This window comes from Harpia harpyja, chromosome 6 (assembly GCF_026419915.1).
Source record: "Harpia harpyja isolate bHarHar1 chromosome 6, bHarHar1 primary haplotype, whole genome shotgun sequence".
In the NCBI taxonomy this organism is placed as follows: Eukaryota; Metazoa; Chordata; class Aves; order Accipitriformes; family Accipitridae; genus Harpia; species Harpia harpyja.
In genome coordinates, this window is record NC_068945.1 from 21,246,504 (window position 1) to 21,272,844 (window position 26,341).

At 45.2% G+C, this 26,341-nt stretch overlaps 2 protein-coding genes across 9 annotated transcripts; one reads left to right on the plus strand and one right to left on the minus strand.

Moving 5' to 3' along the window:
* The first annotated feature begins 283 nt into the window (after window positions 1-283).
* Window positions 284-19,990, plus strand: LOC128142929 (uncharacterized). Of its 6 annotated transcripts, none has more exons than XM_052789646.1 (12): window positions 284-505; window positions 709-1,068; window positions 2,298-2,389; window positions 2,573-2,750; window positions 3,897-4,125; window positions 4,719-5,287; window positions 6,205-6,344; window positions 7,531-7,775; window positions 9,372-9,535; window positions 10,259-10,505; window positions 10,831-11,071; window positions 19,822-19,990. In XM_052789646.1, exons 1-7 carry the CDS (start codon window positions 317-319, stop codon window positions 6,235-6,237), a joined length of 1,650 nt encoding a protein of 549 aa, XP_052645606.1. In that variant the 5' UTR covers window positions 284-316; the 3' UTR covers window positions 6,238-6,344; window positions 7,531-7,775; window positions 9,372-9,535; window positions 10,259-10,505; window positions 10,831-11,071; window positions 19,822-19,990. The 6 variants fall into 6 exon arrangements, with proteins under 6 accessions (XP_052645606.1, XP_052645605.1, XP_052645608.1 ...); XM_052789645.1 differs by lacking the exon at window positions 19,822-19,990 and adding an exon at window positions 13,398-14,151; XM_052789648.1 differs by lacking the exon at window positions 19,822-19,990 and having other exon boundaries at window positions 9,399-9,535; window positions 10,831-12,132.
* On the minus strand, window positions 14,154-25,263 carry ADCK2 (aarF domain containing kinase 2). Of its 3 annotated transcripts, XM_052789642.1 has the most exons (8): window positions 24,327-25,263; window positions 23,465-23,611; window positions 21,794-21,922; window positions 21,042-21,137; window positions 18,748-18,999; window positions 17,186-17,314; window positions 16,520-16,573; window positions 14,154-15,288 (listed from the first exon to the last, which is right to left on the minus strand). In XM_052789642.1, the coding sequence occupies exons 1-8, from the start codon at window positions 25,227-25,229 to the stop codon at window positions 15,145-15,147; spliced, it is 1,854 nt and encodes a 617-aa protein (XP_052645602.1). In that variant the 5' UTR covers window positions 25,230-25,263; the 3' UTR covers window positions 14,154-15,144. The 3 variants fall into 3 exon arrangements, with proteins under 3 accessions (XP_052645602.1, XP_052645604.1, XP_052645603.1); XM_052789644.1 differs by lacking the exon at window positions 21,042-21,137; XM_052789643.1 differs by lacking the exon at window positions 16,520-16,573.
* Window positions 25,264-26,341: the final 1,078 nt, after the last annotated feature.

Genomic DNA, 26,341 nt, shown 5'->3' on the forward strand with positions numbered 1-26,341 from the left:
ACTTGGGAGCGGCGGGACGGCTCCAACGCACCGGCGGGGGGTTCCTCGTGAGTCCCAAAAGCTGGCGGTGCCCACGGCGGGCGCAAAAGAGGGAGAGAGGGCGACGTCCCCGGCTAAACCGCTCCTTTCCGAGCGGGGAAAGAAGACGACGCCGGCTGGTCGCCTTTACAGAAGGGGCTAAAGAAATAACCCGCCCCGCTTTCCCCCCCCCGCTCCCTCGGGCGGCCCGGCCCACAGCGTCCGGTTGCGTAGCAACGGGGCCCGCGCGCGGTACCGGCCGCGGCCTCCCGGGCAGCCCCGGCTGCGCCTCCCCGCCATGGCGGGCCCGGCCGGGCGGGTCCCGGGCCCGGGCCCCCGGGCGCAGGGCATCACCTTCGTGGTCGGGATGCGGGCGGGCGCGGGCTCCGCGGCGGGGCTTCTGCGGGAGAGCCTGGTGCGGAGCCTCTTCCTGCTGGCCGGCGGCCCCACCGGCGCCCTCTTCAACGTCGTGGCGTTCTCCGGCCAGGCGAGGCGGGGAGCGGGGGCGGCGGGAGGGTCTCCTCCGAGGGCCGGCTGCCGTAGCGGGGAGGCAGGGGCGAGCTACGGGACGCCTAAGAGCAGAAATGCCCAATAGAGAGTCTCACGCCCGGCCCGTGTTAGCGAAGACCTGCACGTGTGAGGGGGCTTCTGTCGCTGATTTCTTTCTTTCTCCTTCTTTTCTTTGAATAGGTGTTAAAATGGCGCAACCGCCTAGTCAGGTGTTCGCTCAGCAGCGTCGCTGAAGCAGCAGCCTGGATTCGATCCCTGCGGTTTGAGAATGGCACGAACGCTGCGAGCGGCTTGGCCGCGGCGTTTGAGGACCCAGCCTGCCAGTCGGTGTGTCTGTTCACTGACATACTGCCAGAGCAAGAGTCAGAGGAAATCTGCCAACTTCTTATGGAGAACAAGTTGCATCCGGTACACGTCGTCTGCCTTCTGGGAGATTCGGATGATCATCAAAGAAGCAAGCAAAAAATAATGGAGAAAATAGCCAGACAATCAGGGGGGTCCTTTCAAGCGATCAGACTCCCCCCTACTGCTTCTGAAAAGGTATACCACTAATATAAGATTAATGCATACTAATTAGTTCCTCCTGAATCTTTACTGGATGACATTTCACAAAGTAGAATGCATTTTCAGCAACAGTTTACAGGGAATAGTGGCAAACTATTCAACCATTGTTTTTACTTAACACACTACTAATGCAACACAAGTTTATCTTTTTCCATAAAAGCCAAACACTTCAACATAAGGTTCATAGTTTTTACTCCACCTCCCAACTCCCTTGCATTTTGTCTTTCTCCCTTCTCGTAGTCCCTGGCATATTGTTCCCTGGGTCATTGTTCTCAAACATTTCACGTTTTCCATCCTGCTCAGGCCAGATGGCTCCACTGCTGGGTTTGACCTGCAAAACCAGCTTTGTCTTCCTAGACTCAATCCCAACCTTCTTCATTCTTTCTTGACTTCAGCTCCTTTCATTAACTTTACAGCTCTTGCTTGCTTGGGGAGTTTGGATAGCTGTGTAACAAGCAGGGTACAAGAGGAGGCAATGCTCACTGGCTGCCCCTGGGCTACTGTTTGAGAGCCAAGGGCAGACTGACTGAGAGGAAGCCAGCAGGGCTGATATGCCTCCGTTGCTCCTGGGAATGGGAGAGGCAGCTCCGGAACCCCCACCCTGCCTCCATTCTGCTGCCTGTTTCCAAGCTGTGCCTTGTCCTGAGAAATTGGTGTATTTTCCAGGTTCAAAGCTCTTTACTAAAATCAATTAACTAAAAGTCGTAATTAGTAAGAAAGGAAAACTGTTCTGATTTAAGAATCACATGCTCAGTGCTTCCTTCACAGTAGAATAAAATGATGATAGGATCTGAGATGGGCCAAAATGGTATCTACTATAGCTTTGTGTATACTTGAAATGACACATTGTCCTTTGAAGAACACAACTCATTGTGACTGAAGAAACAGGGGTACACCTGCTACATATCTAGCAGCTGAATAGAAGGCAGGTGAAATACAAGGGGTTTTTTATCATCTAGTTCTTATATTTTATTTTTTTATATTTCTTCTTTCCAAGCTTGATTTCTTAAAATCAAACCATTTGTGATGAGCTTACAGATAAACAGCATAGCACCACAAGATACGATGGAAGAATTAAAACAAAGAGAGAAGGAATATACTGGAAAGTAAATTTCAATTTTATAAATAATATTCCTGCTTAAGGATTTAAGTGTTCAATAAATCATGCTCACCTTCTGCTTCCATCTCCTCCTTCCCCCCTCCAGGTAAGCTCAATGTCCATCTCGCATGTCCAGTGTTGTCACACAGCTAATAAAGATCCCTGTGGCTCTCTGCTGCCAAGATGTCCGGGAATATAGTAAGTTCAAAATCTATAGATGGGTCGCTGGAAATGCAGAGAAGAAAAAAGCTAGGAAACAAAGACAGTTATTGCAGAGTGGGGTGGGTGTCCCATGTGGATTTGGTTTCTTTTCATTGCAGCAAGTTGCAGAAGTTCTGTTGCCAGGGTATTCAGTACTTCTTATATTTTTGATTTCCACAGCTTTCCTGTTTGTGCATGGAACCCAGATTCCCTTTGTATGCCCTTGATATCCTCAGCAAAAAGGAATTTCATTGATTCATCCCCAGAGGCTTTCACTTTCATGAGGGGGGCTCGTGTGTTGGCAAGGAGAGAAGCTGATGGCTATTACTACCTGGGCCACATTGCCCAAGAGGTGAAGGTAGCTATTTATCGGGAACTATGCTGCAAGAGAATCTGTGTGTCTTTTCCCTGTTCTTCCCATGCCTCAGCAGTCCCATGCCCTTGCTGTGGGGTGGGTATCCTGTGATACAGTGCACTTCGTAACCACTATTGTCTCCCCACATCCTATTTTCATCTGTTTCCTGATGATGACTGGCTGGTTACTGTGAGGAGTCCTACAAGCAAAAGCAGCCTGGAAATCAGTCCATTTCAGTAGTTATAATAAGTTGTTATTCAGAAGCAATCAAACAAAACAGGTCCCTTATCCCTATCGTCTACTTCCGCCCAGTCTAGCAACAAAGTCAATTAGCTAAACAGCACAATAGTAATCCAAAATGTCTGCCTCCAGGGACCACCTCCTCTTTACCGAACTGAGAGCTTTCCCCATTCTCTTCCATCTATGTTTCTGGGATTCGTGAGATGATTTTGGATGCCAGACAGAAAATCCCCCCTGCAGGCTTTGTTTAAAAATCTAGTTCATTTCACAGTTTGCAGGTTAGTTAAATAAATAGTGATGCTAGTATAGGTGAGGGTGGCTGTAAGCTCCAGTGTGGGGTGGAACAGATGGGGACAGCTAAAGGCATGAGTGACATTAGCTGGAGTAGGAGCTGACAGCATTATTTGTGTAAGTGCACTTGTAGATCTGCGGAGAAGGCTGACATTTGGGTAATAGATCTGCCCCACACCCATTGCTGAAGGCTTAAATTAAAGCATTTACATTTATGACAGTTATGACAGTTTATGACAGTTTACTGGTTTGTTACCCTTTTGATTACTATGTAATGAACTGCATCATACACCGCAGTTTCTTTTGGCTACTCTTTCTCTGATGGGAGGTTTTCCTGGTAAAGTTCTGCCTTAGCGTGCTAATTGTGTGCTTAATAAAATCTAAATCCAAAATCAAAGGAAGAGAAAGGCGGTTAGCCCCTTAAGCCCCAGCTTTTTAATTACTTTTGAAGTCCAATATGGACACAGTACAGTGAAAAATCTGGTAGAAGAGGAAAGCTACACTCCCAGATCACATTCCGCTTCCTGGGATTTCTGCCACTTCCCTCTTAGCACTTGTGTTTGGCCATTAATTGGACCCAGATGTCTGTCTTGCAAACCGCATGTTTTACTCTTGTAGGGCTCCAGGGAACGCTTTTTAATTGAGTTTGACAACAGTCGCAGTCTGAAAGGCAAGGTACAGCTTCGCATGCAGGAAACGCCTCTCTACGACATTCTCCACTACGAAGATGCCAGGCAAAAGCCTCTTGCTCCAGGAGACAGGGTCTTGGCACCATGGGAGGCTAGAGCTGAACGTTTTGGCCCAGGCACTGTGCTAAAGGTTACAGAGAACAAGGAGGCACGTTTAGGTACGGGATATTGGCTTTCTTAATAGTGCTAGACTCACCACGGTTGCAGGTCACTATACAGAAAAGAGAACAGTCTCAATCATGGAGAATTCACCACCTGCTGTTTGGGTTCTCTCATCGTCTTTGTTTTGTTTGTTTGGTTGGTTTTTTGTTGGCACTAAGCAGCCTTTTCTTTTTCAGTGCCAGAATTAATGCAGCTCCCAGAATTAGCTTTTGCTTTGTTCTGTGAGCGGAGACTTCCTAAAAAATTGGGGGGGGGGGGGGGGGGCATCCTCCCAACACAAGGAGAAAAATGTTCCTAGCCCTCATAAGTATTCACCTGATTATCTTAGTCTAGTTTCCAGGTTTTGCAGGGTAAAATCCTGGCTTGCTGTGATGAGTGAGAATTTTGCTATCTGCTGTCTTTTCATAGGAAGTTCAAAAGAAGGTCAAATTTGAAACCTGTAAAGAAAAAATCATGGAAGTTGTTACAGAATTGTCTGAAACACAAGCTGTTACTTTTATCACCTGCTTTCTAAGAGATAAATCACACAGGATGACATGCTTCTGATACATTCTTTGCCTTTTTTTTTTTTTTTTTTAAATACGCACAGCACACAATGGAAGGGGAGTGCTTGTGAATTTCTGGAATGGGCAGATTAAGGAGGTGTCTTCTGACCAAGCTCTGCGGATCCCTCTGCCCTTAAGCGAACGCATCATCCTAGAACTGCAGATGCCTTTAGCAGCCAGGCAGATGGTGGTAGATTCAAGCTTGGATTACCCATACATCGTGACACCGGGTTATAGAGCCTCAGGCCATTACAGACAGGGTCACTCAAACCTGGACTACTGGCCAAGGGGTTGGTATTCGACTCAGCCATGTGCAAAGTGCAGCTGTAGGTGTAACTCACTTCCCCATTGCTGCCTTGCAGCCTGGGAACCCACATGGCCTACAGGGTGCAAAGTGCAGCAGAAAGATGCCTTCATCCCAGGAACGAGCTTGACTAAAGAAGAGCTCAGCAAGAAAATAGAAGAGCAACTGTCTGAAGTGAGTATTTCATCTTCAGAAAGTGTTTCCAGAGAGGAAGAGAAGAAGGAAAAGAAGAGATTGAAGACGGAAAATGTTCCAAAATATGTTCAGTCTTCTTTGGAAGAGGACAATGAGGATATAGAACCTAAGAAGGTAAAAAGTGCTTCACCTTCGCTCTTCTGTTAACATGTGGTCTGCTATTTGTATAATGTCTGCTTTGTTACCTCAAGTTTTCTGCTCTTGGTACCAAAAAATTACTAGATGTTTTAGGCCTGGCCCTTATGTATGCCTGCTAAAGAATGGAGAGACTTTGCTCTGCACTGTCTTCCTGATCCTTTGACCGGGGAAAGAGCTAGAAGCTGTCATTGTCACTGGCTGGAGCAGACTCCTAGAACCTCTTCCATGGATGCAGAACATGAGAAGTGTCACGTAGCCCAGTTCCTCTACATCCTGCCTCTGCATAAAGGAGGTAAAGGCCAGAAAAAGTGTCAGACAGAAGACTTTACACTGGATAAGGATTACAGTAAGGGTTGCTCCATACCAAGGCAGTCCCTGGCATATTTCTATTAAGATATTTCTCTACCCTGTTAAAGGCGTCACCTCTCCCAATCAAAGACCAAAAGAGACTTCTGTGATCCTCGGTAGTTGATCTGGTGCTTGTGAACAGGGCATTGGCTGAGGATCAGTAAGGAGGAGGTTAATGTGCACCCACTACTGCCAAGCTTTTCTCCATTACTCTGCAAGGGTTAGAATCCTGATTTCTGGCACGTGCCAGAAACTCCTTTCAGCCAGAGCTCCTCTGGCCTGATCTCTTTTGTAGCTGTTTGGACCCTTCCAGGCAGAAGTACTGCCGGTTTTAGGTCATTTGAAGATGTAGAGAAACCCACAAAGTGATCAGAAATTACTCTACTTAAGAGTTGTTTCTTTACTAAAGAACTCCCCCCGAGGTTTTTTTTATTCTTTCTTAAACTTCAGTTGCAACTTAAGACCTTACGCTGTGAGTTCATGAAACTAACCTAGTCTTTTCCTTATCATGTCTGGATTATGATTGCATTTCTTGTTATTTCTAGAGTCCACAGAGGGAGATGGCTCATGATGGTTGATACTGCTGTCAACACAGACAGCTGGTTAATGGAGACAGTCCACAAGGAGGAAGCCGACAGTCGACAGCAGGATGCTGAAACTGAGGCTAATTTTAAACATGAACACGGTATTGAAATTGTAGCTCTTTTATCCAAACACAAAACTTGCCACACAATATCAGTGAAGCAGGCCATCATGTCTAAGATCTGTTGCCACAGTTCCTGATGTTTCAAAAGAAAATACCATAATGCCATGCTGTGAATATAGCCACCATAATGTAGTATCGTTATATGTAGGTATTAATGGTAGCTTGAGAAGTTGTTCATCTTCTTCTCAAGGTGAAAGTATTTTCAGATGGAAGTTGGGATTTTTTGGCTTTTACAGCTACTGCAGTAGCAGCTTTGGGGGTTTCTTAACCTTTTTCATAATGCTCACTATAAATATTATTTATTATAAAATTTCCTCATTTTAAAAATTAATCTGTAACATTAGCTATGACTGCCTATAGCAAAAAGATTTCACCAGGACTGTTCTGCAGAACACTCCTTCTCTTATCTGTGCTAAAAATGTTTGCTTTATAATGTCATTGAGTAAACTTTTGTTCCCTTATCATCCAAAAGGGGCTGGATCATGATTTTAATCAAATTGTTGCTGTTCTCATTTAAGCTAGCATTGTGACAATTGCAGGCATTAAAGTGAGGATTCTGAAAGCCTAAAGCTTTCTCTGTTGCAGCTTTGCTCTGTGTCGCTGCTGGTAGAGGGAGAATGAAAAGTCGAACAGGAGTGCACGTTTCCCCCCAGCTGGTGTTCCAGCATCATTCCATGCAACAAATGCCACTCAGGCCCACGCTGTCTTTAGCAGAAAGGTGCAAGCAAACTCTGCTCATGTTCTCAGTTACCCAAAAAAACTGCATCTCAGCAGGATGTATAGTTCCGACTTTGCCCTATCAAGAAATTTATCATTTTTGCTCGTTTCAGAGCATTGGCAGAAGCAGCTCATGCCTGTCTGCAAAATACCATGTAAACAATCCCTTAGCCTGAGTAGCTGTAAGCGCAGTCAGTGATCTTGTTTTATCAGGCAAAACTCTTGCTTCATTGAAATGGCAAGCTTGGTTTTTGAAAGCTGGGATCTATTTTGTGGAGACTAAAAAAGGTCCCACTTCCTCAGAGGAAAATTTTGGTACTAAGTTATAAAAGTCTTGCTTGAATATATTTTATATGAGAAGTCCTTTTTTTTTTAAAAAAAAAAAAAGTGCTTTCTTTTTCTAAGCTGCCTGTAACCTCATATGTCCCTGCCCTAATTTATTTGGAAGGTCTTTTTGAGTCCAGAGCAGCAGAAGCTCCAATCCAGTATTCCCAAAGGAGCCCTTCCCTGGGAACCAGTGCTTTGGTTCCCTTCAGGCGCCAAAGCTTCTTTAACCGAGTGAATCAATCGCTAGAGAAAGACAGCCTGATCATCAAATCAGCTCTACGTGTACAGAGACCACACAGTACCTCCAATGTGCAGGCTAGGAGATCCACAAATCTTCTAAATCTTCTAAAAGACAAAAGCATTGCAGTAAGTATTTGGTCCAAACTAGATTTAGCTATTAGGATCAAGCAATTTGTTTATGTCATGTGAGAATATACTCTCCTTTGATCTCTTTCTCAAAGGTTTTTAATGCAACAAAAATTATGGCTATGTAGAATAATAGCCATGCATAAATAGAAATGTAAGGTTTCCACTTGGGAATCAGTGTGGTACAGGAACAGGGCACTTGTGGTATTTTTACTCAGCACTTTTGATAGAGTTTTTTATTTCAGATCTAATCTTTTCTAAATAAACCTCTCAGCCAGCTCTACTAGATAGCAAAAAATTATTCCTCTTTTACAGATACTGAAAGCAAAACAGAGAAAGTCTGGATAGCCAGCTGAATCCCATAGCAGAGAGTGCATGTCAGGGCTGGAGTGGAACTTCAAGTCTCCTAATCTTTAGGCCAGTCCTTTACCTGCTAGATAACACCATTTGTTCACCTACCACCTATAGAACACTTTTGATTCTTTCTTTGATCTCTCCTTCTGTATGTCATTAAACACAAACCACCCACAAGGTACAGTTTTTGCAAAGAATAGCAATACACTGGAGAACAAAGGTGTTCACTGCCCCTAGGAAGCCGTACAGATCAGTGTGTTGAAATAAACCAGCCAAAATGCTACATGGGACCGGCAGGGACATTATTTGAAGGTCCTGTAGTGTTTTTCAGCTTGTGGTATTAGAGATGTCCTCAGGAAAGAACTGGAAGGAGACATTCTGTTTGCAGAGAAGCAGCTAACGGCAGGAACATGCTAATTGCAGCTGGGAATAGGAAAAGGGAGAATGCATTTGAGAGAGGAAAATATTTTGTGGAAACTCTGTTCCAGCCCCAAACAGTTCTAGCAATGCGAACTGGAATGCATGTCTAAGTTTTGGTGATGTTTCCTTGCTCCTTCCCTCATACAGGGCACTGTAAGGATTACAAAAGAAATAAATATTGCACTATGGCTGTGAAAAGAAGCATTGTAGGTGCTCCTTCATCTCTTTACATAGCACAGTGCATTTGAAAATGCAAATTAGGAGCACTGTGCAGCATTGAAATGCAGCTACTACTGAAGAAAACACAAAGACTGGTTGATCATGGGTAGACAACAGGAAGTGAAGAGTTAGTACACCTGCACAGAACTCCAGGAAGATTTTGTGTTTGGCCAGAGAGAGGCAGTTATTTCTCCTTCTAACAACAGCTAATAAGGATCTGCAATATGATATGTGGTCAGAAACTGTGTTTTTCTATCCAATCCAGAAGCTGACACAAAGGTTGGGCAGTTTTAAGCATTGGCTCAACACTGGAACAACCAGAACAGCACAGCCTACTGACCTACGAAGAACTCTTAAAATTGGATTTTCAGGCACCCCTTTGTTGGTTAAGCCTAATCTTTTGTACAGGTTTTAGCACCATACTCAGTGGTTTCATGAACAGGAAGTGACACTGTAATATTCATGAGCCAGTGTGGCTTCCAGAGCTCAGGAGTAACATTAGAAGACTAAGCTGTTCTGGTTTTGTAGGTTTACAGTTTACATTAGAAAAATATACTGATGAGATGATTAAGGGTTTGGTTTGGTTTGGTTTTTTTCTCTTAGAAATCAATCCTTAATGGTGCATCTCAGGAGAGATGGAAAGAGATGGACTTCAACAGAGCCAAGACTGAGCACAAAAGCTGGCAAGAGGAAGAGAGGCAGCTGAAGAGGGAGCAGCAGCAAGAGGCAGATGGCATCCGACGTCAGCTGTGCCGGGACAACCAGAGGTGATACCTAGGAGCTAACTGGTTTTTGTAGTAAATGTCGGAAGGTTGGTAATGTCTGCTCCCTGGTGCTCTCATTCAGTCTCTGAACATCATGCACTGTGCCTCATGCTAGTCTCTGCAGAGTGGTCATGGTGGTTTACTAATGGGAATAAAATCAATGCTTGAGGTATGGGTGAGTGGGTATGCATGGATCCATAGCCTTTAGCATTTCCTCCAAGGGCAAATTCCCTTCAATCTCACCCTAAGGCCCAAAGTCCTTTTGCCTCCCAAACCCCTGTTCCCTGCCCCTGGCCCCACATTCCACTTAAGCTTAGCAGGTTCTTGCCCCCATGACCCACCTCCTTCCATCATCTCTTACGTTGCCCCTGTGGTTCCACCACCAATACACATAGCCACTCAGTTGTCTGGATTAGTCCTACAGCCCTGTCCGCACAATCCATTTCCTTGGTTCCTGGTCTTCAGGGCCAAGAACACATGGCCACACCAGGTTATGTAGTCGGGTGAGCAGATGACTGCAGTTAGCTGACATCAGGCACCAGCCCCTTTGGGGTTTTTGCCACCTCTGTTTAGGACACAGGTTTAATCCTCATAACCTAACAAAGAGTCCTGGAATATTAACTGAGCACTGATTGCCCGAGTATCTGCTTTGTGTCTTATGCGGTGTCTTTTTCTTTTATTGCTCTTTCTTTCTGAGAAATTTGAGAAATTTTGTTTTGGAAACAGGCAGCAATTGCGTCAGAGAACATTGCAAGGGCTGGAGAAACAGCTGGAACACAAAGACAGAGCTTTGCAGCACATGGCACTGCTCCAGGCTGCTGGGGCAGAGAGGAGCAGGAAGGAATCCTTCTTGCCAGAGGAGAAAAGGAAGGCAAGTCAGAGGCTGCAGTCCTTAAAGACACAGCATTTGCAGAGAGAGGAGTTGCAGGCAGAATGCAACAAAAGGAGCTTTGAACAAGAGAAAGAAAGGCTGGTAAGGGCAATTCCAGAAATGTTTTCCCTGTACTACCGTGTTTCCAGCAGTGGCACCACCCAGAGTATTTGTCTTTCGCCTGTTTTATATCCAATATCATTATATCATTTCAAGATAAATAAATGAAAGGTAACATTTTTTGATGCATGTATAAAGATGAAAGTTGGAAAGTAAAATTCTCCATCTCTGTGGTAGAGTCTTTCTGCATGCAAGGAATGAATTTCCATAGATTATACCCATTTCTGACTTCTGCCAATGATAATTGTGGATGAAATTCAGCATGAAAGCTGAGTGTACAATTGTAAATGTCTTTATTTTTATGTAGGATTTTCTCAGGAGCAGAATGCAGTCACGGCAGGAAGTGTTGGAACGAGAATCATGGGAGCAAGACAAGCAACAAAAACAGTACCAGGCTGCCAAAGGCAGAGGGTTCCAGAGTAGAGACCGTTCACGCCAGAAGATGGAAAAAGAAGGCCAAAAACTCTGTGACCTCCAGAAGTACCTCAGAGAACAGAATCTTTTGATGCTCCGGGCATCACTGCTAGCGTAAGGAAGCTGCAGAGTGGGTAAGCAGGCCCTTGAGCAGTTCACAGACCTGCTTTGTATCTTGTAGGTGTGAGTCAGTGTGCTGGCGTTTGGGTGCTTGAGTGCAGTTGTGACAAGTGGAATTATGATTCCTGGAGAAGTCTTTAATGTCTTTTTCATTGCAGCCAGAGTGCATTTTCACGGCTTCATCCTTTACATGCCTTTCTTTCTGGAGTTATTATTCTAGTCCACCTCTGTCAAGTGAAGTGGTGCAAGCACAGGCATAGGTTATGTCCTGCTAATACAAACCTGCAGGGAAATTACATACAGGCCTGAAAAGGCTTCTGCTGCTGGATTCTGGGAACTTTCTGTGTTTCTTCCAGAGCAGCACCAGAAGAGCACATTTCTTTAAGGTCAAGGACCACATAAAATAGGAAGTGTAGTTACGTGATGCTGTCATATGACTTACCTTGCTATGTCAACGATACATGAAATATGGGGAAGGATAGCGAGACACTAGCTGGATGTTAAAAAAAATGAAACTACTGCAGCAATGAAAATGTACATGCTAAAATACAATGTAAATTATCCACTGCAGTTTCCATTATTAACAACTGACTCTTGCAAGTGTCCCATTGCACGTGAGTTGCAGAGGTCCCTAGGGAAGAAGTCCCCATACATATGACACAGTTGTGCTGCTTCCTGCCAAAACTGCTGTAGGCGGCAGGGCAGGGATCCAGTGACATGAGAGGTGCTTCAGAAAACCTGATAAGACAGCTTGGAACCCTCCAGCGTGGGCTTCAGGTAAGTGTAGATCTTCTACCATCAGGGCGTACATAACTGCTTGGAAATACATAGGCTACTCCCCTAGAGGAGGAATGACTTACAGAAGCCCAAAATGCAAAAAAGATTTTTTTTTTTTTGGTGACGAGCCCCCCTTTCTAGGCATTGTGATGAGAAAAAAAGTCTGTTCTCTGAAATACCTGTCTTTGGAGAATCACAAAACCCAGTGGTGAGCTTGGGGGCCTGTTTTGCCTATGATCTTGCTTTCAGGTTGGCAGTCTCCAAAAGCAGGTAATCTTATGTCAGAAAGATACTCAGATATCTTGTTCACCATGAATAAAAGAGGAGAAGGCTACAAAAACAAATGAATTGGTAAATTGACAGTTAACAAATTGTGTAAGAATCTGAGGTAGCCAGTAGCGCTACAGGAGAAGAGTTCCCTATCCAGGCTGGAGAGTAAAACATAGTTACCACCTGGAGTCCACAATGCAACTTGCTCATGACTCCCCTGATTTTCTAGAAGTGCATTACTGACCTTCCTTAGTGAAGCATGTGGTGTCAGCCGCTACTGTGGACAAGCTACTGGCTTCTCCCCTCCCCTCCCCTGAAAGGAAACAGTAAAGCACATCAAGAGACTTTTTTCTGCAACAGGAAAGGAAAGAAGAAGTTTTTTAATGCATTGCACTCTGATTAGTGGAGGTGCCTTCATTCACAAGGGGGAGGAGGAGTTTATGCTTGTCACATCCTGAAGTGCTGTCCCTCTTCCTCATATCACCAGAGGTGGTAAAAAATACAGCAGCTGTGTCACAGAGAATGCTATTATCAGCTTTGGGTAGCCAGAAATGTAACTGTTCTTTTCACGTGGGTATTCAGGAAAAGAGAATGGACATGGCACAATTTATTTGCTGCAGCAGCCAGAGAAGGATGTTCTTATTTTACACAAAATTATGCTCAAATACATATATTTGCAGTACCTTGTTTTAAGCAATACCTAGAATCAAACTAGATACAAAATTTCAATGTTGTTGCCTGACATTCTGTGTACACTTAGAAACGTTACACATTTTCTGGCATATCACTCAGCAAAAAGCATATTATAAAAATTCACCCCTTTTAGAGGAACACAGCACCAGTGATAACAGCAGTTTCTAAAAAAAAAATAATAAAATTAAGAAAACTTGTAAAAGGGAGCTCCTTTGAAATTCTGCCAAATCTTTTGAATGGCCAGCAGTTTCTTAGCAATAAGTCTCAGACTGTGTTCCTCCAGAGATAACTAAGAGGCTATGCCTTCAGCTTTCCCCAAAAAGACAAAGTTAAGTCTCTCATCCAGCTGTTTACAAACTAAACTATTCTAAGGCCTTACTAGCTAAAAGGAGTATTCTTAACTTTAGGCTCCATAATATGCATGAACCATCCAAAGATTTTTGTTTTAAAAAAAAAAAAAAGGGAAAAGGAAAGAAAGATGAACCTATATATAAGGTGAAATCTTTGACATTTTGTTTGTTTGTTTAAATTAAGGTCTGAAAAAATTATAACTTGCTGCATATATGGAAACTGCATGCGAAACATGGTTTTGCATTTCAGATGTGGAATTCTATCACTTGGTTTAAGCTCTGTTTAGCCTCTGGAAAAGTTGGCTGAAATTTGTTCAGCAAGAACACAGGTGGCTGTGCCCAAGACCTGCCCAACAGACTTGGCCCAGGCTGTATACGCTGTGGAATGCTGTGTCTGGCACCTCTACCCCCCAGCTGGGTGGAAATGGGAGGGGGCACACTACTGAGTGAAAATGGGTGCTGGCACCACACTGAGATTTTCTTTAGTGTCAAGTTTCAGGGTTGCTTGCTTTGCTTCTTTTTTGAGTTCTCTTTTATGCAAAATCATGTGCTAGTTAGGACAACAGTGTACCTACTTACAAGTTTAAGTCTAGTTAGACTTACAGAAACAAGCCTAAAACTTCAAAGATATTAAACTTAGCTGCTGCTTTCATCCTTAAGCATTTGGAAATGAAATATGTAATGATTAAAGGAAAGTACATGAAATATATTGAGCAGAGTCTAAACTTATTTTTCAGACTTCATTTATATATCATTAATCATTATTTTATAATCACCATAAAACAGCAGATTGTCTGCTTATGTACTTCCACTTCATTGCTTAGCCATCTGAAAACAGACCACTGCAGCCACCCTGTGCTGCGGCAATTTCGTGTACAGTATATCTGGGAATATATTTAATATTACAGTATTTCCAATAATTCATAGAGTGTGTTTCTCACTATTTAAATACAGCCATAAAATAATTCTAATACTACTATTAAAATAACTGACTGTAAAACCCATATATGATCTAGATCTTTTGCTGGCTTTATTTAATTTTAAACATTCACAATGTGTTTTCCATCCATTAGGAAAACGCTTGGTCTTCTTGTTTTGCAAACCACTGGAAACAAAACCCAAGCATTTCCATATTAATTAAGGTTTGGAGTTGACTAGGGTAAGCCTAGGAGAGCAGGGTGGTAGGAAGGAAGCACACAGAGGGGAAAAAAAAAGGGAGACAGGTTTTTTTGAACCTTAAAAATGAAAGACCAGCATAAATATTCCCAAAAGTTGTTTTTATTATGGAATTAGTTTTTCTGCCTAGACAAATATTTTCTTTTGCTGTTTATAATCCAAACTGCTACAGTATTGTGCTAGAGTATGGAAGTTTGAAAAATGAGATTGACTCATCTGTTTTTATCATCCAAAATGACTAAGAACAGACCACTCCATGCAGGATCTCAGAGCACTTCTACAATAAATGTAGATGTTAGAAGTACAAAAGACAAAAAAGGTTTATTGGCTTTTTTCAGCCTGAATTAACTGCTTAGGTGGTGTTAGAACACCATTTCTCATACCACTGTGACAGCTAAGTCATAAATTAACTTTAAATATTTAACCTGATATATTTCAAAACAGACTTGATCAATGAACACCTTTTTAAAGACTTTTAGACAAGTAAGACTGCTTTTCTCATCAGGCTGCAGCAATCTTGTACACCTAAACTATATGGTATGTCAGTTTAAAAACTACCAGAGCACATTAGCTCATGGAACTGTGTAATGAGTCAGAACTCCCCAACTGCACAAAGTCTTCCTGGTCTCTGGAAGAGACCTTCTAATCATCCCATGCCTGGTGCTTGGCTGAAACGACTGAAGGAAACATTAATGGAGAGTAACCACTGCATGGCATTTCCCCTGAGATACATGTGACTTCTCACCTTCAGCTTCTTTCTCTGTCAGCTCACAGGTGGCACAGGTAACCCTGCACAGTGGGAGGGCAGCAGCCACAAGAGTCTATTCAAGGACAGAAGCTGCAGTTTTGATGAGCAGTGGTTTAGCTGCCTCTAGGATGTCCAGTTCAGGGTCCAGTGAACGACCAAGACCTTCCAGAACCATGATGGCAAAGATGATGGAAGCAAAATTGCTCTCGAGCTTCACCTAGAACCACAAGCAACTGAATGAACTCAGCAGACTTTTTTTTTTTTAATTATTTCTGAGCTCATTCCACAGAGGTACCAGTTCTAGCTAGGCTGAGAGGGAAGAGCATACACACATCTGAAACTATAGTGTGACTCCAACACTTGTAGTTTCAGAACACACTGAAATCCAGCAGCAGGCCCAAAAAGAAGACAACAGTTTCAGGGTAAGTGCCCTAAGGGAACCCAAGAGTTTGATTCAGTTCCAAGAAGGGGAATGGGATTTTTTTTTTCTTCCATACTGGAATAGCAGGAGCTTAGGAGAGCTCAACATTGCTAGTGTAGTTACAAGCTACAGTAGTATCCAATGTACTTGAACACATGCACTTGCATGAGGGGGAGCTCACCTACTGAATGGCCACAGAAGACCCCCACAGCTCACAGAGGAAATGATCCTCTGCTCTGCATGTGAACAAACTACTCCCCAGTTCCCAGCCAGGCACCAGGATTGTTTCAAGGCATACCAGGGCATTAAGAATTCATGGAGTTGGGAGGACTTGCTTTGTAAGGGCCTAAATTACATTTCACATTATTAGGAACCAGCTTAATAAGGCTTAATGATAAAAACCTCTAAGGAATGTTTAGGGGGACCCTCTGGAGGCTGGGCAGCCCTGTGGCTGACAACCTTCTCATCCCCTCTAGTTCAGGCCACCATAGCTCTGTTGATTTCCAAAGTTGTCTGCAACCATGGAAACTCGTCCCCCAAATACCATCAGTTATAAGAAGGAATCTCTGTTCTGTGAGCAGCTCCTCACTTTTGAGGCCTCGTAACAAACCAGTAAAATGGCCTAGTACTGTTACATAACCACATATCAGGAAAGAGGTCCAGGGAAGAAAGCATGCAATGATATACACGTGGAACATATATTAGATTTCATTTTCTGCTTCTAAGGGACTACTTAAAAAAAAGGTATGTGTTACAGCAACATTCCTTTTAGTAAATAATATCAACCATTAAATGCAGTATTAAGACAAAATCCACCAAAACGGAAATTGGTCTTGGTAGGGCCTTGTGTATCAAGGCCCGAGAAACAGTGTGCCTGCAACACTTGGACGCATTCCTGCAGTCCCCCTCCTAGCAGTTCATTTCAGAATTCACAGTCCCCCTCCTTGTCAGGCCTTCGTGTTCCCAGTTGTTATCCCTCCCCAAATGAACTTCCAGCTATTGAAGGCAGACAGTGACAGGACCTCACCTTATGGGTCATCAATAGTTTAAAGACATTCGAGAGGAGATTGGCCACCTGAAGCTGGAATACAAAAGAAGTTAACAACTGATCAAAAAAACTGTGGTCAAGACGACTGAACCATGTGAGTGACAGGCAGGATTCTTCTAAGCGTTTGTCAGTATTTGGTTCTGGTGGTGGGACAAGATTATTGGGCTGACAACAGCCAACATCAAGGTATGATCCCCCCACCCTGCCCAGGATAAGGAGTTCAGCTCTGACCCAGAGTTCTGCTTACTTGCCAGCCCCGGAAGGCTGAGAATGTCTGACCTCGCAGCAGTACAAAACATGCACTAATTTGCTCAATACCACCATGCTACACTCTCTGAAGTGCCCAGGCTGGCCTTAGCTAATAGGATGCAAGCTGTAACATCAGGCTCAGCAACCCCTCACAGTGAGCTGCAGATGTTAGATTTTAGAAAAAAACAAAACAAAAAGCCCCAAACACATGCGTTTTTAATTAGAAGGAAATAAAGGATTTTATGGACTTTTGCTGCACCTAAGAGACTAAAAGTGCCCTGTACTGGTTGGTGGTGCTGATGGGATCAGAGCTGGCCTTTCCACATGAATCATTCTGAAAGCCAAGTTGCACTGAATTACAGGTAAGTGAGGACGTGACATTGTTTGTGCACTTGCCTTTCCTAGGGCAATGGTGTTCCTCCGGACCTTGGTCACTAGTTCCGCCATCTCAGCTTTGAATCGCTCAATATCCTGGCACTGGTTAGCACGGGCATGATGAAGGATCAGTTCTGCCACTCTCTCCCCCTGTGAAACAAGTTGAAAAGGAGAATCAGAACTTGATCACTTGTGCCTGGAAGGCCTCTGCTGCATAGGTCCCTGGAGGAGGCATACTGCAGGGAGAATTCCCAGGGCCATGCTTTCCCATTCCAGCAATGGAGACACAATGAATGAACAGAAGCAGGCGCAAGAAGAGCAGAACTGGTCCAAAAGTCTTAGCTGGTATCTGGCAAAACCCTGCTTATTTTTCTTGCAGGCCTTGTAGGGTAGAACACAACAAAGGTATCTCTCAGACAGTCAGAATTTTCAGGGGGAAAAATAAACCCCACAGGATTGGCATTTTCTTCTTAGCAGAGAAGATAACGATGTAAAGAAAGCCATATATTAACATATGGGCCAAGTCCAACCTTCCATTTGCAAACTGTGGAGGAAGAGAGAGCTGATTCTACACCAGCAGATGCTTGGTGAGAAAGCAGGGGAGCAATATGCAGGCTTCACTTGTGAGAGGCTTTATAGCTCTTCTTGGAAGATATGTCTGACAGCAACATACAAAGCCAGAGCCCCAAGGTACAGCAATGAGACAGTGTAGAAGTTTTTCACCTATAGATCATAAATTACACCCAGCCTGATCCATGAAGGACTTGACTTGCAATCAGATGTTTGCAGTTTTTGCTTAGCAGGTGAGAAGTAAGTCTGGCAGCACAGGATGGGCCTGAATACAGTTTAGCACTGACTCCTCGCTGTGCTTCAGAAGATTAAACAGGCCAAGTTAAAACATATCCCTCTTGAGATACGCTGGTGAGCCATCCAACCCACAGCTGAGAAACAGCAACATGCAAGTATGAACACAGATGCTTGTTCTCAGAATGAACAGGAGACATCAGCACTGGATTCTCTAGTCCATCTCAGAGTGTATTTTAAATAAGTGGGAAGGAGGATAAAGTAGTTCCCCTTATACAGAGGAGCCTGGCAGAGGCCAGACCCCCCCACCCGCAACTGTTTTGCTTCCTCTTCTCTACAGATGCTGACACAACAGCAGAATGGAGGGTAGCATTATGGGCTTTCCAGTAGCAAGGCTGCAGAAGGGAACATGTGTGGAAGACCAAGACATTAATCCATTCCCTCCTCTTTTCTATCAAAACCTGGCAGATTCTGCAACAGCCTCATATGCAAGTGGCTCCCAAGCAGTCCTAACTTGCATTAGAAGCACTCCTAGCCAGGGATTGACAGCCAATGCTTCCCATTTAACACCTTCCATTTCCTGGGCCACTGAAATCATTCGACTCTGGCAGCCTCCTTGCTGTAGCTGAACATCTTATCCCTGTGTCTGGTATAGCTTCCATGCTAGCAAGGCTCCTCTCCCCTCTTAGGGAGGATTGTAAGGGGAAATAGAAAATATCACTTTGACCATCTGACTCTCCAGCTGTCTCCCTTCCCCAGCCCCATGACAGAAGCCTCACCTGGCCCTGGACCACAGCCGTGAAAACCGCCCGGAAGTTCTGCATGTCGGTGCTCTGCAGCTCTGCCACGATCCCTGCATCCAGCAGCACCAGGCAGAGCTGCCTGAGGGGTGGCTGCACTTCCACCACGAGTGTGTCACACAGGTCCACGATGGCTGTCTGCTCCTTGCAGCTGGTGCCAACATGGGCCAGGCCTTGAACCAGGATGTTCCCAGGGTGCAGGTCAGCATGGACAAAGTTGTCAACAAAGACCTAGAGGACAGGCAAGTCTTAGAGCAGCTCATTCCAACCAAAACTCCCAGGCAAACAGCAGAGGTTTGTTTCTGGTCTGTTCACTGTCATTACTAATGTGCATCACCCTAGGCAGCAACACAGCAAACGGCTTCTGCTGGAGACCAGCTGTGCTGAAATGGCATGGGTGCTACTCACTAGGGGAGTCAGCAGAGCTGTGTGAAGCAATCCTGTGTGTTTGCTAGAGGTCAGGTAGGACAGCCAGGAGTTCCAGCAGGGAACAGTAGTGCTCTTTGGCAATGAACCCTAAACTGGGGGCACACTGGTGAGCCTCGGCAAAGAGTAATGCAGTAAGAATAGGCCATTTGCCATTCAGTGGCATGGGTTATAGTGAATGGTTAAGTTTGTCTAGTCCGGGACATCAACGCACATTACAACTGTATTGAAAAGTAAGGAAAACAAGAGAAGAGGAAACAAATGTATGTAGCTCTTCCCTGCCTCTGCTAGCAGTTAGCACCAGAAAGGACTAGCAAGAAGACAAGCACAAGACAGTACTTCCCCACTAAACCTCCTGGACACCTGGGACTGCAGGACTTCCTGCCCCAAGGAGATTATCTTTGTATTTCATGGATTTCTCGTACAAATTTGTCCAGTTGCCACGTAAATAGTTAGAGCTGTGTGAAAAAAGGAGATTTTTCTTTAGGTGTTGCCTGAAAAAATTACCTCTGATAATTTTATGTCCTTCTCATTCTTCTGTTTTGAGAAACCATATACAATAGATCCATATTCACTCTCACACACTCATGATCTCTGTCATAAGCTACTCATTTCTCTGCTTTCCAGAGTTAAGAGTCCAAATTATTTCACCACTCCCATATGGAAGCCATTCCACACCAGTAATCATCCTGGCTGCCTTCCTCTGCACCTCTTCTAGTTCTATTGCAGCCCTTGAAATGGAGGGTCCCGGACAGCAAGGGACTAGAACTGCACAGAGTATCAAGAAACAGGTATTTGTTTTAATTACAGCCATAATGCTGTTTCTTTGCTCTTTAATTCTTTTTTACTCCTAAAATACGGGGGTTTTGCTTCGCTCCTAACCATTGAATCCAATGCTAGCGTAAAACTGTTCTAGTTCCACCATTGCTTTTCTAAGTGGTAAAAGCTATTTCAGCTGTCATACTACTACTAGTCTGTCATACTACACGGAGTCAGAACTGCAGGCCTTGCCATCACCCTAGCATGATGTTGCAGTTATCAACTGAATTTCATCTGATGCTCACTGCCCACGCACTTGATACTGTGAGGTTCTTTTGCAACTCTTCCCTGCTAGTTCTCATCGCTCCTCACGAGACAATTGTGTCACCCTCTCAACACACCCTTCCAGATCATTTGTGATTATTTCAACCACAGGAGAACTAGACAGACAGAAGCTGAATCATAAGCTGAATCTGGCCAGGTTTGTTTTCTTTACTCCATATTTAGTTCTTCCTTAAAAAAAGGCAGTTCCAGAGGAGGAGTCAATAAATGAAGAAACCATCTAGCTGTTTTCCCTGTGAGTTGCATCTATAGTCTCTGCAGAGAACATGGTAATTGCTAATTACATTGCACTTTAGAGTACTTGGGCAATATGTGAATATTGATTAAATGGATTAGTGGGTTTCCTAAGCAATGCACTGATCAAGTTGCATAGGATGACCCTACTGTGTGCAGGCAGATCACCCTTCTGCAGTAGAAGCAGCTCCGTGTCAAAGTCTACAGTAGTGGTGTATCTAGTCCAGGCTTTACTCAGACCTTGTGTTACATTGCACATGAAGTACAGACCCTCCCTCTGCCAGTTCCAGAACTGCGCAGTGCCCTAGTGGCCCAAATGCTGGGTCACTGCGAGATACCTGGCATCCATGGGTTTGCTCCAAAAGACACAGCTGTATCTTTGAGTCCATGGGAGGAAGGGTAGGAGACGTGGGAAGCAAACAGGTTCTCTTTAGCCATATTGTCTTATTACCCCAACTGAATAGCTTCTGCAGGAAAACCACCTTCACTTCCAGCCTCAGCCAAGTGCCTACCATCTTTAGGAGCATGTCCATGCCCATCTTTGCAAGTCTCTGCCTCAGCTCTGTGGCAATCTCCGCATGCAGGTAGTGCGAAATAGGCTCACTCTCCTGAAATAAAGATGGAGCTGGAGTCAAACACACCCTGGGTCCTACCTTCAACCACACCTTTACCTAGGTGCCCAGAGTTGAGGGAAGGTGATAAGAATACCCTAGAAAGGACCTGCTCAGTAGAGGCTGTACCTACTGTGATGGAGAACATGAGAGAAGCAAGGGTTTGTTCTTTGGAAAGGCAGTGATACAGCCTGGGGCAAAAATATTCTTGCCAGGATCACATGCACAAAAACTAAGGCTGAGAGTAGCTTTGGTCTGTGACTCAAACATCCACAAGGGAAGTGAGGCAAGCATCAGAAAGTATCAGATTGCTGAGCTCCTTGCTTTGACCCACCACAGAGGAGAGCTGAAGCGGTGTTGGTCTGCAAAGCACAGGCAAGCACATGGTGGCTGGACACACTGCTGGTCTGCATGGTTTCAGGCCAAGTGTACACTTCTATATGGAGTTGTCTGCCACCTGTCTTCTGGGATGCACTGCTTACAAACAAAGAGAGTGGAAGAGACAATGAGGAAGGACACCAATCTCTTTAAGCAAATAAGAGAAAAGCATCCTTCTGCCTCTCATCACTCCTTCTCAAAAAAACACCTCCTTGGCTTGTTCTCCTAAGGGCTTTCTCACCGCTACCACCGCTCCCAGAACCTGCAATTCTTACCTCAAATGTTTCCACTAGAACATCTGTCGTTACCAAAGGCCAAAGGGGAGTTGGAAACTTCACAAAATCAACATCTAGGAAATTTTGTCGGAAGCGCTCCAGATTTCTGGCTTCGTAGCGTAAGTCAATCTCAAGGGAGAAAAAGAAAAAGCAGGCTGGAAATTAGATGCAATTAGAACTACATCTTCAGGATCCTGTATCAGGATATGACTATACAGTGCAATACCAACAAAACTAGTCAGAAAGCCAGAATGAAAACTAAATAAGAGTGCTGCTTCTTACATGGTTATAGCTTTCTTGATGGAAGAGTAGAATAACAGACTGGTTAACGGATGGCCCACAACCCAGCACCTTCGAAATACAGGTGACTTACTATAGGCATGGTGTCTCAAAAAAGACCAGGACTGCATTATTTTCAAGGGTAAGACAGATCCTGAACCAAAGCTTACCATCCAAATAGCAAGGCAGGCAGACAGGGTAGAAGAGCTGCAGCCCTAGCCTCACTTTACAGATAGGCAGCCACAGCAGGAAGAAATTTAATGTAACACGTACAAAATAATCCACTATGCAAAGTCCTGGCCCCAGGTCTTCAGTGATCCAGTGCCTTGACACATGACCATCTCTCCTGCCCACTGCTGCTGCTCAAGGAGGCAGGATAACCTTGCCTCACCTCCCTCATCTGGCAATGGGAAATATCCCATGAATACTTCTTGTTCTTTCAAAGAGAAATGAAAGGAAATTACAACAAGGTTATCAGATGTTCTCCTAATCCTCACTCTTCAGAGCATACACCAAAAGCTCTGCTGAACTAAACTGGTACTAATGACCTTGAGTCACATCTGAATACACTCAACAGTTTACAACATGGATTTACTGTGCAGATTTTTTGCAACAGTGGAAAAGAATTAAGGCTTTCAAAAGCTTGTAACAGACTTCAGACTCTGCAATCTAGACACAAAAATGAAATTAGCAAATAATAGCTCATTTTAATAGAAACATAAGCCTAATTAAGCCTGTAGTGAAATCTTTGTAAGTTTAGTAGTAAGGACATTTCAGGACTGTGTCTTTTTAAGACTAGCAAATCAGGACATTTTCAGATCTATTTGCAAAGCTTAACTTTACCAATACTGATGAATCTGATGACATTACAATATAGAATGTATTATTAAGTTATGTAAAAGTATATTACTTATGCCAATATATATACCTCAGTGCTAACAAACATGACCAGTGAGTACAAACTGCACACATATGTGTAGGATTGAAGAGTAAAAACACATATCTGAGCACTTGTTTGGAGAGATTCTTTTCCTAAGGAGAGGTCTCTCACCAGTGTTTGTCTTTCACAATGCTGCAAAAAGGACTGCAACTACGGCTAGCTAGCTGTTCAGGCTGTTCACTAGAAAACATACTCAAATAGAAAACAAAGTCTAAAAATTATTTTAAAATCTAATATAATTTTTCATCGCTTTGATTTTTTACTCTGTGAGCATATAAGCTTTCCTGCAGTAACATTATGTGACTGATTAGAATAAAGAATGTAAGTAAAGAGCAAGCAAGCCTTCATCTAACCCTTTAAAAAGTAGCAGTATGAACAGAATTAGAACCAGCCAGCAGCAAGACAAAGGCTAGTTTTGTTCCAGTACGTGGGGACCGTGGCACAGCACGCACCTGTTGAACCATAAGCTTCTCAAACTCCTCCACGATCTCTGTCAAACTGAGCCACTTGAATCCAGGGAGAAGTCCAATGATGTAGCTACCCATCTTCATGAGAAAGAGATCCATCTGGACTTGGTGGACCAGTCCAGGGTGCAGGACCTGTACAAGAATGAACAGTGGCAAGATCAACTCCCCCAACACTCCATTTCAATCAGCTTAAGTGATACATTCCAAATAGACAGAACCCAGCCTATTAGACTGGGACCTAAGACGGCTTCCCCAGCTAGTCCTCAGAATTCACATTTTGCCATGGATTAAGTTGTAAAGAAACATTTCATAATTGTCAAATGGAATATATCTGTGCTGGAGACTACAGTCTCACCCAATGCCATTTTCCACTGCTTTCACGCTCCCGCCCTCTCCCTGCCACGTAGTACTGACTAGTATTTGGAGCAGCTCGAATATAAGATTTCTTTAAATAAACTTTGCTGGAAAGAACTTATCTGTTCCAGATTTCTTCATGTGAGCAGAGAAAGGGTTTCATTGTCTGAAAGGTGAAACCAAGCTTAATATTCATTCTTTTAATGTAAACTGGGCCCTTGTAGGCATCTCTGGTATCCACATGCCACATCAAATGGCGCCATAAGCAGTATGCATACTCAAGCTCTCCAGGCTGGGAAGAGCTGGGGCCACTGCAAGTCTGCATTGCAGCTGGCTGGAACCAAAGTGCTGAGAAAAGACACTGATGGAGACAAGCATCACTTCTCTCATTCTACCTGGCCCTAGCCAGCTACTCCTCTCCATGGGAATTAAAATCTGATCGGCCTCATCCAGCATGCTCCATTTTCACACATCTACCGGCCAGATGACTTACTTTAATGGCTACAGGCGTGAGATGTCTGGCTGATGAAGGATTTGCATTCAGGAGCGGTTTGGCCATCTGCTCCATAAAGGACATCCCACTCAAAAGACTCCTCCGGGAGCAGTCTGCTGGGCTCGGCTCCTCCCTGCTCCTCTCGCTCTTCCTCCTCCCCAGCCACCTGAGGAGGCCTCTAAAGCCTGACACTTCCCACGCTTCAAAAGCGGACCTTAACTCCGAGTGTCGCGCTAGCTCCTTGGCCTGGGAGCCGGCAATAGCCGTGAGATCAGCATAGGCTTTATACACCTGGGCGACACAGCCCGAGCCGACCGGCTCCCGGCTCTGGAACTTGAGGATGCCTGTCCAGTCCTCACCGAAGGCCTTCCTCAGGAGCTCATCGGTGTGGCCCCACGGGTGTGGGCTGACCTCGACGTGCAGCTTGGAAAACTCATCGCAGAAGGCCTCGGAGAAGAGGTCCCTCCGGGTGCTGGCCCACTGGCCCAGCTTGACACAGGTGGGGCCGGCAGACTCGGCCGCCCTCCGCAGCAGCCGCAGCCACAGGGCGCCCAGGCCGGGCCACAGGCGGCTCAGCGGGTAGAGCAGCAGCAGGGGGCCGAAGCGCAGCAGCAACCCGCAGGCCCGCAAACCCAACCGGAGCACCAAACCCAAGCGCCGCAGCAACCTCCGGGGCGGCCGCTCGGGCCCGCGCTCCCCCACCCACACCGGCCCCCGTTGTCCCGGCCTCTCCTTCCAGCCGGTCCCAGCGGGCACCGCCAAGGCCACCGCGACCCAGCGCCCGGCACGCAGCCCGCCGCGCCCCGCGGCCGCCCAGCTGGACAGGGTCCCCCTCGCCCCGGCTGCCCGCCCGAAGAGGGGGCGCGGAAGCGGCAACAGCCGCACGGCACCACCCGCCACCATTGCCCGCCCGCCGCCGTTAACGGCTGCTAACGGCCGCCCGAGGCGGGAGGGGGGAGGGGAGTGGGGGAGTGGGGCCAGCCAATCAGCGCCGGCGGGCGGTGGCGGCCCGCCCCTTAAAGGGCCAGGAGCGAGATCCTCGAAGGAACGTGAGGTGATTCTTCCCGCCTCGCAGATAGCACCTGAGCCCTCTGAGGGGAAGCGTCTCCTCGGGTTCAGGCTATACCAGAGGAGGATGAGGGGCCCCTTCCCTCTTGTCGCCGGCGACAAGAGGGAAGGGATCAGTGCTCGGGCTGGGGGGCCTTCACGTCTCCATCCATTTTGACAGTTGAAGTGGGTTTTTGCCATCTTGGTTTGGAGCCTACCAGTGTGGTGGATCAAGCTACAGGTGACATGAGGTGGCTGGCACATGTGGAGTTACTTCAGCCATTGCAAGGTGGCAGCTGCCTCTCCTTTTTTTTCCAAAGCTCGTGATGACTTTTTTATTCTTAAGGAAAAGCCGAGGCTTTCTAGTGGTAGCCTGGTGCTGGCAGGTGAAGTGTTGCGATCATTAGTGGTTTCCTTAGTGGGGTATTAATGAGTCAGTGCTTTGAGTAATAGAAGTATCTGGGGGCACATGATGGTGCATCACTGCTAATAAAAGAAATTAAAATTAAAAGCAAAAGCCTGCTGAGGTGATGATGGTGGTTCAGTAGAGCTAATGAGTTGTTTCATCTTCCAGGCTCGCTCTGAACCTTGGGCTTTCTGCTCCACAGAAGGGCAGCTGATGGCAGTGCTGGGTCTCCTGCTTAGTCCTGAGTCAGCTGGCAATGTATTAACCTCATTCATAATTACACAGCTACAGCAAATTGCTCGTTTCCTTTGCAAAGGACACATGCCTTTTATAAATCGAAACTAATGCACCTGCTGCTGAGGATGCAGCTGATGACAACATCATCTGTCTCTCCCCTTTGGAAGCTTTTGTGTATGTGACTGGAACCCGTCAAAGAGCGTGTTTTAGGGGACAGGCACTGCAAAGGTGATGCTGCAACTCGTGTTGCCATCACGGCTGTCCAGCAAAGCTACTGTCTCGTGCAGGGAGGCTTTGGGCTGGGAGCTGTGGCCTTTCACACTGG

What these genes read in the sequence shown, in the direction of transcription:
- LOC128142929 (XM_052789646.1), top strand. Translation starts at nt 317, where the DNA reads ATGGCGGGCCCGGCCGGGCGGGTCCCGGGCCCGGGCCCCCGGGCGCAG. An exon ending in CCCCTACTGCTTCTGAAAAG is followed by an intron (nt 1,069 to 2,297) that starts GTATACCACTAA and finishes TCCCCCCTCCAG; the next exon opens with GTAAGCTCAATGTCCATCTC. An exon ending in CCAAGATGTCCGGGAATATA is followed by an intron (nt 2,390 to 2,572) that starts GTAAGTTCAAAA and finishes TGATTTCCACAG; the next exon opens with CTTTCCTGTTTGTGCATGGA.
- ADCK2 (XM_052789642.1), bottom strand. Translation starts at nt 25,229, where the DNA reads ATGGTGGCGGGTGGTGCCGTGCGGCTGTTGCCGCTTCCGCGCCCCCTC. An exon ending in TTCTAGTGGAAACATTTGAG is followed by an intron (nt 21,138 to 21,793) that starts GTAAGAATTGCA and finishes TCTTTATTTCAG; the next exon opens with GAGAGTGAGCCTATTTCGCA. An exon ending in CGGCTGTGGTCCAGGGCCAG is followed by an intron (nt 17,315 to 18,747) that starts GTGAGGCTTCTG and finishes CTTGTTTCACAG; the next exon opens with GGGGAGAGAGTGGCAGAACT.